Here is a 13,218-nt window from a genome sequence, read left to right as displayed (position 1 = left end):
TGTGAAAAAAACAAAGCCCAAAATGCAAAACTATTTAGGTGCTTTTTTTTCTAACTTGTAATGATCATTATTTTACTTCTGTTTTAATGAATTATGTGCCGTCAAAGACACACACAAACACTGCGAAATATTTTGCTAATAGATTTTTAATCAACTGAAAAAAAGAAAAAAAAAAAAAAAAATCACAAAATTCACCTTTATTCAATTCACCTTTATTTGTATAGCGCTTTTACAATGTAGACTGTAGCCCCTTTCACACATACAGACCTTTCCGGAAAATTGGCGGTCCTTTTTGAAAATACCGGTAAATTCATTCTGGCTATTTTCTGGAAAGAGAAGTTGTAAGATTACCGGCAATTTGCCGGAATGCTGCGCTGTGTGAATACAGAAGGAAGATTGCCGTAATAAGCGCGTGCACGTCTAGAACGTGTTGACGTGAGACGTCTGCTTTAGCCAATCACAACAGTCAGACGCATTTACGTCTGCGCGGTTTGTGAGAATAAAAGTCTTTGAATATTTTTCCAGACACATTTAGCTGCTAGAAGTTAGTCAGATCACGTTTATATGTTCTTCTTAATGCCAACTGTGTAAATAATCATCGATGAGATGCTTATGATAAGCCGTTGTTCATTTACCTTCAAGCTTTGCATGTGCTTGTGAAACAGCCTGTGAGCGCCTGCACACGCACATATTATGAACATCTCGACATGCGAAAGTGATCCTGAGAAAGTTGTTCACAATATTGATCATCCACAGAGTTTGTAATTTAGTCAAATGTTTACAAATACAAGCGCAGCCGTTTAAAGCTCATTTGTGGTGAATGATGTCAGAATTTACCGGTATTTTGGAATGGATGTGTGAATGCTCTTTTCCGGAAAATTTCCGTAACGTCCTCGTGAACAGCATTTTTTTGAATATACCGGTAAAGTCGTTTCGGAAATTTTCCAGATATTTACCGGTATCACTGTGTGAAAGGGGCTTGTGTCAAAGCAGCTTCAATTAGAAGATCATAGTAAATTGAAACAGTGTAGTTCAGTTTTCAGTGTTTAAGTTCAGTTCAGTTTAGCTCAGTTCAGTGTGGTTAAATAGTCACTACTGAAAGTCCAAAATGCAAAACAATTTAGGTGCTTTTTAAAAAAAAAAAAAATGGCAATGAATGGTATTTTATTTCTATTTTAGTCTTCTATTTAATCGTATATTCTACTTCTAAGGACAGGCAAACACTACAAAATACTGACCTTACATGAGAAATCTAACTCCTTTCCACAAATTGAGCTTAAAAAAAAAAGATTCTAATTTTTGCTACTGGTAATGATGATGTGACGAGTGTAGAGGAGTTATTGTATGTGTGTGTGTGTGCGCTTATAGATTTGTGTATCAGTGGTACATTACTGACTCAGTAATTAGACTCAGTCTTGTTACAGAATGCGGCTAAAAGTCCTTCACGATATTAATAGTTTGATATAGGTCTGTACATGTCTGTACTGCACTTCAATAATGAGACTAAAATACCAATAGTCCACATGTCTTAATTCCGTTTGCGTTTATGACGATTATGATTTTCAGCATATCTAAAGTGCAATTCCATCACATGGTTATGAAGCATGGTTAATGTGTGTGTATGGCAGAATTTGTAGCCTCTGTTGGACACGGCAGCCGCTGAACTCTGGTGAAAAAAGAATGGTTACATCAACCTCACCCACCCAACCGAGTGACACACGCAACTTCGAGGCCACGGTGGGTTGGGTTTTCAGGTGTGTGCAAAGCACCTGATTTGCAGTTCAAATCCAATCACATCATAACATCACAACTCACAAGACAACTTTTCACCTTGACAAGAAACCTTGTCGCGATTTAATCTTGCAAGATCTTATCATATGCAATCTTGTCACATCCCTAATAAATACATAGAAAAAAATCTATCTTTTTTGCTGCCAAAATATGTTTTTAAGAATAAAATATAATGAGTAAGGACAAAAAAAGATATAAAATAAAATACAAATATTAGGTCAAAAGTTTAAATAAAATATATATATATTGTACTGCCAACTATCTAAAAAAAGATTAACTGTAAAATTACTACAATAAAATTTAATAAGGATTATTTTTTTAATCACATTAACTCACAAAATATGTATGATTAATTTTATGATTTTTCATTATAAAGATGCTGCAAGACATAAATACATAGAAATAACTACTTTTTTGCAGCCAAAATATGAATAAAATATAATAAAAGGTTGTAAGACAAAAAATTAAATAAAGTCAAATAAAATAAAATTAAATCTAAAAAATAAAGATAAAGCTCTAAAATTTGTAAAAAAAAAAAAAAAAATTAGGATTAATATTTTAATTAAATTAAATTATAACAACATTAAGCCATAAATACAAAGAAAAACCAGACAAAAAATAAAAATAAACAAATAAATAAATAGATATAATAAATATTGGGCAAAAAGACTGAGCAAAAAATAATAATAAAAATGAAATAAAAGCCAACAATCTAAAAAAAAGGAAAGATGGACTCTAAAATATTAAATAAAAATAAATTTAAACAAAAAAAAAAATATTACATCAACTCGCATATAAAAACAGGGAATTCTGGGAATACCTGAGTGTAAGCACTGAACACGTGACTCTGCACTTCATCCATCGAGTCCATCCCATAAGCCACTGTTCCCAGATGAAGACGTCTGAACACCATCTCATTCTGAGTCAGAGTCCCTGCCAGAAACAGCAATGTTAGAGGTGGACGAGGCCAAACAAACACATCTGCTTATACAGTTGCAGCTAAAGCATGACATTTTAACAGATGTTTTAGTAACCTGCACTGATGCTATTATTAACTAAAACTGAAATCCATTAACATTTAAAATCTGATATATATGATGGCTACTAAATCTAAAAACATAATTATAGTTAAACATAAAATAAAGGCCGACACGGTGGCTCAGTGGTTAGGACTGTCGCCTCACAGCAACAAGGTCATTGGTTCAAGTCCCGGCTGGGTCAGTTGGCGTTTCTGTGTGGAGTTTGCATGTTCTCCCCGTGTTTGAGTGGGTTTCCTCCAGGTGCTCCGGTTTTCCAAAAACAAGCGCTTCAGGTTAATTGGGTAAACTAAATTGTCCATTGTGTATGTGTGTGAATGAGAGTGTATGGGTGTTTCCTAGAGAACCTCGAGGCGGATGGGCTACAGCAGCAGAAGACCACACCGGGTGCCGCTTCTGTCAGCTAAGAACAGGAAACTGAGACTACAATTGGCACAGTCTCACTAAAATCGGAAAACAGAAGATTGGAAAAATGTTGCCTGGTCTGATGAGTCTCGATTTCTGCTGTGAATTTCGGATGGTAGGGTCAGAATTTGCCATCAACAACATGAAAGCATGGATCCATCCTGCCTTGAATTAACAGTTCAGACTGGTAGTGGTGGTGTAATGGTGTGGGGGATATTTTCTTGGCACACTTTAGGCCCATTAGTACCACTTTAGCATCATGTCAATGCCACAGCCTACGGGAGTATTGTTGTTGACCATGTTTATCCCTTTATGACCACAGTGTACCCATCTTCTGATGGCTACTTCCAGTAGGATAACGCGCATTTCATTCCATGGACCGAACAAAAAAGCTAGCCGGCCAGTGTAAAAAAGGGCGGAATTCCGGGAGTTTTCCAGGACACAGAACAATATGGGAGAAGGGCGGGAGATGGGTCTGAAATACGGGAGACTCCCGGGAAAAACGGGAGTGTAGGCAGGTATGCTGTGTGTGTGTGTACACATTCTGTAATTTTGAATTCTGCATTTATATATATACACACACACACACACACACACGTATATATACACACATACATACATATACATATATACATATACACACACACACACACGTATATATACACACATATATACATATACATCTATACATATACACACACACACACACACACACACACACACACACACACATACATATATATATATATAAATATATAAATATATATATAAATATATATATATATATATATATATATATATATATATATATATACACATATATATATTTATATATATATAACTATTTTTTTTCTATTAATACTTTTAACAGTATGATTAGTAATAGTATTAATAGTAATAATATTCATTCATTCATTTTCTTTTCGGCTTAGTCCCTTTATTAATTTGGGGTGGCCACAGCGGAATGAACCGCCAACTTATCCAGCATATGTTTTACGCAGTGGATGCCCTTTCATCCGCAAACCATCACTGTGAAAAGTTATAGCATCAATAAGAAATATTATTTTTCCTATTGAGTTTTAGATACTTGAAATAAACCTATTTGCAAACTCTTGAATTTAACTATTCTATTAGTTTGACTTTCCTAGACAACATTAATCATTTTAATCTTGCCTAACCTAATATACTAAAGCAACTTTAAAAAGCCAAGTGAATAAAAGCTTTACAGATGTGCAAAAAAACTACAAAAATGCTTAAAATAAAATGATTACAGTAAAGTTCAATCTATTACCATCAAATTTCAGACAAAACCAAACACCGTCAGCCCCTAACAGCCTCCCTGATGGACATGCACTTCCTGCAGGCTCAAACTAAACAGTATGAACAACTAATGGCTCGTTAATGACAAAAGAGCCTCAGGTTTGTTTCCTGACACCTCATGCTCTAAAACACAACCTGCCGGTAGTATTTCAGTCAGGCGTCGCTGCTCGACCCTTACATTACGATGACCTTTGACCCTTTTTATTCACTGCCTCCGTCAAGCTACAGCCGGTCATTTTTACAGGCGTTCGAACGCATAAATTTGCTCTGTACGGTAGGCGTGCGAGGATGGGAACCGTCAGCTCATCTCTGATTTAAAGCTGTAATAAGTGGCATGTCTTGGTTGTCGGCACACAGACTGTATGTGAGCTACTGGAGGAAACTATTAAAAAACACTTCAACGCTATCGGCTCTCAAACACGCAGGCTTATTTTTGCTTTGGTTCATTCAGAAAAAGCACTGTGGCATTAGGGAGCGTAAATTTAAGCTGTCAGAGCCACAGCTTGTGTATTGTCTTTTCTCCTGTCGCATATAATAGCTTCATTCTTGTAATCCAGTTTCACTTATATGAAGAGATTTGGACTTTTTAGGAGGTTGTTGTGAAAGCATCTGTTGTTTTGTGGTTGTTGCTAGAAGGGATACAGGTAGGGTTGAGTATTGTTTCGATACTGGTGCTAAATCAATGCTTTTAAAATTGTACTGGTGCCTTAACCGATACTTTTGTGTCACAAAATTATGATGGATGACTTTAGGAAAAACTTTTATTGTACAAAAAAATATTTTAATCATTTTAATTGAACAGTAAAAAAAGTTTAAAGTAAACATTAATTCATATTTTATATATTTGAATTGAAAAGCATTAATATATTTCTTATATATTTCTTATATATATTTCTTTTGAAAATTTGCATTATGCAACTAACATTACAACTTAAGCTAACTACAAAACTACTAACCGGTCATCGAAATCAGGGAACACCTTTTCTAGGGTTAGGACTTGTGACAACATTTACATGGACATCAGTAATTGAATGATTTGCCTTAAGTTGAAGAAGACAATAATACGATTTAGGTTTTTACATGAGTTGCTTTTTGAATGTTCCTTTCATGATTCTGTTTTACATGTTATAGCACACCACGCTATCCATGCATCCTCCAGTTTCATGTAATTTCAGGTGTTTAATTTTTTATTTTTTTATTTAGTTTGTTTGCATTATTTATAGAGCACATTTAAAAACAACAGATTTTGACCAAAGTGCTTTACAAAAAGACCAGCATACAAAATCTATACTTTTTAAATACAGTTGAAGTCTTTATTTTTATTTAGAATTATTAGCTCCCCTTTGGAGTTTTTTTTTTCTTTTTAAAATGTTTCCCAAATGATGTTTAGCAGAGCAAGGAAATTTTTTACAGTATATCTGATAATATTTTTTCTTCTAAAGAAAGTCTTATTTGTTTAATTTTGTCTAGAATAAAAGCTATTTATTTTGTCTAGAAAAAACGTTTTTAATTTTTAAAAAAACATTTTAAGGACAAATTATTAGCCCCTTTAAGCTATATATTTCTTCGATAGTCTACAGAACAAACCATTTTTATACAATACCTTGCCTAATTACCCTTACCTGCCTGATTAACCTAATTAGCCTAGTTAAGCCATTAAATGTCACTTTAAGCTGTATAGAAGTATCTTGAAAAATATCTAGTCCAATATTATGTACTGTCATCATAGCAAAAATAAAATAAATCAGTTATTAGAGATGAGTTATTAAAACTATTATGTTAAGAATGTGTTGAAAAAATCTTCTCCGTAAACAGAAATTAAAGAAAAAAATAAATAGGGGGGCAAATAATTGTGACTTCAACTGTATGAGCAATTCCAGCATTATGGATGTGACATTTGCTGTAAAATCTCAAAAAATAAATTGACAGAGGAAGTATATGTTAACATAATATTGAAACATCCGTTTATTTTTTTCAAAATAATTAACAACAGAGTTGTGGGAGCAGAAAAATATCAATCTGTAACCATTTTTTATATTTTAAGTGAGGAAAAACAACCATGCGTTATGGATGTGATGAAAAAAGTTAGAGAGTTTACAGTGTACAAACTACTTTGTAGAAATTCTGTGAATTTAACTGCACAAGCCAAAAGAAATAATTCTAATTCAAAGGATAAGAGCTGGCTCACTATAGAACAAACATGAGTGATTTTATTTTATTTAGCATTTTTGCATTTATAAGGAAAGTTCATTATTATGGATGTGACATCTCTGTGTTATGGATGTGAAATTGCCACTTGTGCGACTTCAAATATCAAATATAATTGTTTGAAAACATTGGCTGAGACATTTTTGAGTATTTAAAGTAAAATACAAGCCTAAACAAATAAAAAAAACACAGAAATGGTTTCGATATTTTGGCGAAAACAACATTTTTTACATGGGAAGGTTGACATTTGCTCATATATATATATAAGCTCTGTCACCTCTTGATTTTAACTGTGATTTGGGAACAACTAGCTGAAACTGGTTTTCTGACCTGATTGGCCTCAATAAAGTATGTCAGTAAAAAAGCTCACCGATGTAAGTAGGTGCCAGACCATTGAAACCTTTAAAAACAAATAGCAATAACTTATACTGAATCCTAAATTGGACTGGGAGCCAGTGAAGGGGTGATGAAACTGGTGAGATACTAGAAATGTATTATTTTCTTTTTTCTTTAACTGCAGTTTCACTTTCATTTATCCACATATTGTTTATGCCCCGTGACAAACTGAGGTGTTGGATGAGAATATGAAGTAAAGACTGGTGGAAGAGTGTTGTTTTAATGGAATTAAAACATGCCGAACGGAAAGAAAAAACCTCCGCATTTTGTGATGCGGGTGTCTGTGGTCCTTTAAGTTCATCAAAAATCTCTGTTTACATGTTAGTCTAGACTCTTAATCAGATTATTGTCTTAATCATATTAAAATCGTAGTATTGGTGTCCATGTAAACGCACTAAGTAAAAGTGCCAGATGATGTGCATTCCTCTGTCTTTAAGTTGATTTCATGCGCATTAGAGTTGGTGTGACACAACGCGCACCAATGTGTGCCTTTGATGTACTCCTTGATGCTTCTTACTTCCTTGTCTCAGCACCAGTGACAACAAAATTCATATGCTAATTCAGTCCAGTGCATAACGGTTAGATAGGGTTTCGGTACCCAACCCTAGATACTGCTACAGCCGAAAGTTAACGAGAAATATTTTGTGTTATTTATTAAATTATGCAGTAATTGTATTTCATTAATGTCTACCCCTACCTTAAACCCAACCCTCACAGTAATGTAAAACAGTAATTATACCGATATTAATTATTGTTGCACAGTGTCACAAAAACGATGCTACACTGATGTGAGTATCTGCAGATGTATCCCTTCTAGACTTTACACTGCTTTGTTGTTGCTAAGATAGTTGCTTAGGAGTTGCTAGGTAGTTACATCACATTACTAAACAATGACATTCATACTGAGCTGAACTGAATCTTAAGTGAACTAAGCCTAACTAAGATTCATTAGCTAAATCACTCAAAAATCATTCTAAAACTGTTAAGAAAAATTATTATCCTGCTATTAAAAATTATTAAAAGTTTTCATTTTCAATGTTTTATCCTGAACATTTATATGCCGGGTTATACAAATGTAGGCTAAGTGCATCAAGAATCCTACTAAAATCTCTGTCAGCTTTAGCTGCTATCAACACAGATGCAGATTTTGTGTTCAGAGTTGAATTCAATCATACCGGTTTTGTCCGTGAGCAGATAAGAGATGCGGCCCAGCTGCTCTGGTATAGTACTAGCTCGAACCACCGTCCCGGGGATTTTAGAGTCTTTCTTTATCATCCAACTGAACACCATTTTGCCCATGTCCAAATTCACACGCAGACTGGAAAAGAAAAAAAAAATTGTTAAAGTAAGTTTTGCTGTATCTTTTAGTTGATTTATTCTTGCTTTTTTTAATTTACATGCTCTCATAATCTTTAAAGGTCCTGTGCAGTCTTTTGAAATGTGCATTTTTTTTATTTGATGTTTGATATAATCTCAACTAAACAAAATAATAATAGAGGGTGGGGCATACAGTAGCCCCTCCCCTTTAAAAAAAAACGGCCAATAGCGTTTTGTAGCATTCTGCCAGTGAAATATGGAAGCATACGAGTAGCATAATTCAATTCAAAATGTAATATGCAAAATGGCAATGCAATATGTTAAATGGCAATGAATTTCTGTATTTGAATTTGCATTTTCCAAGACATATGAGCAATGTTTGGTGCAGAATGAAAATGAAAATTAAATTACATTGTTTGCATTTCTCATTTCAAACACTGTTTTAATATGTAAATTGTATCCACATTTTAAAGCTTTATAAGTAGCTAAATTAAATTGAAAATGCTATACACAAACTGAATTTGATGTGAATAAAGCAAAAGCAGAAACTGTAGCAAAATGATCATTTAAATGTTATTTGTCCTAAATGCATTTACACTCGCGTCTAGGAAATGCAGGATTACATTTTCAGCATAACAGCATGGGATGTGTGTAGCAAAATTAATTTTGAAATTTAATACACAAAACGATAATGCAGTATGTAAATGGCAGTGTATTTCTGTATTTCAGTTAGCATTTTCCAAGACATATGTGCAATGTTTGCTGCAGAATGAAAATGAAAATGAAAAAAAACATAATGCATTTTCATTTAACACATCGCGACGAATGAAAGCCGATTTGAAATTGAAAATGCATTCTGGCCTGGCCACGCCCACAGACGGCCACCGTTGCTGCAAGGCAGGTTTTAGGGTATGTCGTCACAGCTGCAGCGAGGACTATTTGGGACATTTGGCATCATAAACATGGCGAAGTCTGTTCCTCAGCGGCTTCGTGAAGCTGCACGAGCATTCGAGCGTGAACTGGGAAATACTTTAGAAAAGAAATCACCTCCTAGCTCAGTAAACTTAGCCTTAGGTTTGATATTCGCGCATGCAGTTTTAGGGATCATCTGCAAATTACATCAACAGAACCAAAACGCACAGTAACGCAAAGCAGAAAAAAATTCAGGAGATTCCAATAAATGGTTAGATTTAATACAGGTAGCAAAGCTACTATACCTCTAACTATATGGTACATACAATGCAAAAATGGGCAATAGCTCTTGTCATAAGCATACAGTACACATCAGCTAAAGCCCCTTTAGGTTCTGTCGATGTAATTTGCAGATGATCCCTAAAACTGCGTGCGCGAATATCACACCTTAAGCCAGGTTTACTGAGCTAGGAGGTGATTGGCTTTCTAAAGTATTTCCCAGTTCACGTTTGAGGGCTCGTGCAGCTTCACGAAGCCGCTGAGGAACAGACTTCGCCATGTTTATGATGCCAAATGTCCCAAATAGTCCTCGCTGCAGCTGTGACGACATACCCTAAAACCTGCCTTGCAGCAACGGTGGCCGTCTGTGGGCGTGGCCAGGCCAGAATGCATTTTCAATTTCAAATCGGCTTTCACTCGTCGCGATGTGTTAAATGAAAATGCATTATGTTTTTTTTCATTTTCATTTTCATTCTGCAGCAAACATTGCACATATGTCTTGGAAAATGCTAACTGAAATACAGAAATACACTGCCATTTACATACTGCATTATCGTTTTGTGTATTAAATTTCAAAATTAATTTTGCTACACACATCCCATGCTGTTATGCTGAAAATGTAATCCTGCATTTCCTAGACGCGAGTGTAAATGCATTTAGGACAAATAACATTTAAATGATCATTTTGCTACAGTTTCTGCTTTTACTTTATTCACATCAAATTCAGTTTGTGTATAGCATTTTCAATTTAATTTAGCTACTTATAAAGCTTTAAAATGTGGATACAATTTACATATTAAAACAGTGTTTGAAATGAGAAATGCAAACAATGTAATTTAATTTTCATTTTCATTCTGCACCAAACATTGCTCAAATGTCTTGGAAAATGCAAATTCAAATACAGAAATACATTGCCATTTAACATATTGCATTGCCATTTTACATATTACATTTTGAATTGAATTATGCTACTCATATGCTTCCATAGTGAAAGTGGTTAAGCTTAAGCACATCACATGTGAAGCGCCATGAAGGGGGCGGGGCTTGTGTTTGGAGATAGCATTCCAAATGCACTTATAATATCTTCAGTGGGTTTAGATTTTACAGACAAATCAGAAGGATATCCAACCTGATGGGGACGATGTTGGAGAAAAGTAGAAGGAAGCGGAAGATCTGGAGATACCAGCGTCCAGCGAAATGCTGCAGAGCCACCATGACCAGAGACACCACGACCAGAGCTCCGAACAGGATCTTAGTCAGGCAGTTCACCTCCAGGTCAAACAGGCCGATCTGCAACAGCGCATCATCACATACTGTCTCCAAATACTGTCTTTCATATTGATAAAAAAATTTTTTCTATATATATATATATTTTTTTTTGCCCAAAAATGTTTAAATGTAATGCCTTATCTGAAATATTTTGACTTTAGAATACTGCCATTTTTACCTTATGCCTTGGGTTGGAAGTGTTCATTACACTCCGCAGCTCTTTACCAGTGTAAATCACCACCCCAACTACCGTGCCTTGAAGTAGAGAGCAAAACATTATTATATTATTATAAAACATTAAAAAACAAAAGCTTCTCTCAGAAAAAAGTGCCACTCTTATGGTTTTTCTGACATGAACGTTCATGTAGTGTGATATGTCCCAGTCTGTGGCTGTAAAAAGTATGCAAATATTCAAAAATCATTAGGTTTTGTCTCCCAAAAGGAAGTGATTGTGAAAAACATGAAACAAATAGTCCAAAACAGTCTTACTTGCTGCACAAACCTACATGCATTTGTAAAAATCTGCATAATGTCAGTCTTTGCTCTTGATTGGCTGTTTTAAACACTTTGACCCTCAAACATTGTAGTTCCAGCTAAAGCCTGGATGAGCTGACGTTTGTGTTGTCAATATACTGAATTGTTGCTGTTTTTAGTCCTGTAAAAGCAAAAAAACAAAAAGATTTAACTGCAAAAACAAAGATGAAGACTTAAATAGACTCCCAAAGATGATAGTTCACCCAAAAAATGGAAATTCTGTCATCATTTACCATATTTCAAACCTTTATGAGTTTCCTTCTTCTGTTAAACACAATAGAAGATATTTTGAAAAATGCTGACAAACAAATATAAAAGTAGTCAATAGTTACTGTTTTTTTCCCCAGCTTTCTTCAAAATATCTGCTTTTGTGTTTGAGAGAAGAAAGAAATTCATTAAGCCTTAACCCTTTAAGCTCAAATTAATATAGCAAAACAAATGTAGTACATGTTTACAAGTGCTTAGAATTGCAATTCAGATATCGTAATTGGCATTTGGTTTTGACCAATAACAAAAGACTGAACTGGATTTTATAAGAAAATTATATTACGGGTTTTATCTTATTCTATATAGATATATAAACCCAATGTAGGGGATCATTAACATACAAAATAGTGCAATTGGAGCACTTTAAATAAAACAATTGTGCAGATAATTCTTTGAGATTTGGCGCTCTATTTTAACGATCTAGGCGTAAAGTCTAAAGCGCATGGGGCAAAAGCAATAGCCACGGCGCATGTTCTAACTGGGTTGTGCTTATTCTCTTAATGAGTTATGGGTGTGTTTTGAGCATAACATGCATTAAACCTATCAGAGTCTCATCTCCCATTCCCTTTAAGAGTCAATTGTGTCGCGCCATGGCGCATGTTTCATTTCAGACTTTTTAAGAGTAAAAACTAGCGAGAAAACAGTTAAACATACCATCTGCAGTGTGAGGATAAAGAATGAGCCTCCTCCATTCGGCCTCTTTACTTTTTACTTTACTTTCATAGAGTAAAGCAGGTATTTCTAAAATCAGACACACCTGGGCTAGCTAATCAAGCTCTTACTAGGCTTTCTCTTTGCAGGTGTGTTGAGGCAAGTTGGAGCTAAAATCTGCAGGACAGCGACTCTCCAGGATCGAGTTTGGACACCCCCCTGGAGTAAGGAAACGGTGTTGTACGCAATCCACTGAAGACATCAATTACCTTACATGCTTAATTTTGTTTCTTGTGGTGATGCAAACATCCCCAAAACATGACAGGAGGACAAATCTAAACTTGTTTGTATTAAAACAAATATAAATATGCATATAATAAATAAAAGTAGAAATGAGAATAACATCATTCAAAAATTGTCATAATTAAATGGAAGAAAGCCCATTTAGGTAAAGAAGGCATGGAGGCTGTGGTTTTTATATTTATGTAGAAAATAATAACTTTTTGTATCATTTAATCCTTTAATTTTTTTTGTATGTAAAGATATGTGTGTATTGCTGTACATCCTGTGTGTATTAAGCAATGTGTAAGCCTTTGGACCCGCAGAGGCGCATAGCCGACGTGCTCTGCACTGGACTTTAGACATTTCAGTGTCTATTTCAGTTCCTCTAAATAGCAACGCTCCAACAATGCGCTCTAACACACTTTCTTTTTATACCAACATGCCCATCAGTCCACAAAGTGGCGCAAATAGTTTTGCTATTTAAAAAATGTGCAGCAAAACATGAAAATTACTGTTGCGCTGGTCTGAAAATAACATCAAATTGCACCAT

The 13,218-nt window shown here is 34.8% G+C and overlaps 1 protein-coding gene across 2 annotated transcripts in view; it reads right to left on the bottom strand.

The window, feature by feature from the left end:
• atp9a (ATPase phospholipid transporting 9A) overlaps positions 1–13,218 on the bottom strand; it is a 110,788-nt gene that overhangs the window by 63,432 nt on the left and 34,138 nt on the right. For both annotated transcript variants that reach the window (XM_073939324.1, XM_073939325.1), the window contains exons 10-13: positions 11,113–11,189; positions 10,795–10,955; positions 8,333–8,475; positions 2,612–2,724 (exon numbers count right to left, since the gene is read on the bottom strand). In XM_073939324.1, the coding sequence (XP_073795425.1) occupies positions 2,612–2,724; positions 8,333–8,475; positions 10,795–10,955; positions 11,113–11,189 (494 nt within the window). The remainder of the gene's footprint in view (positions 1–2,611; positions 2,725–8,332; positions 8,476–10,794; positions 10,956–11,112; positions 11,190–13,218) is intronic.

Source organism: Danio rerio, chromosome 23 (genome assembly GCF_049306965.1).
Source record: "Danio rerio strain Tuebingen ecotype United States chromosome 23, GRCz12tu, whole genome shotgun sequence".
Lineage (NCBI taxonomy): Eukaryota > Metazoa > Chordata > Actinopteri > Cypriniformes > Danionidae > Danio > Danio rerio.
This window is presented reverse-complemented; position numbering and strand designations above follow the sequence as displayed.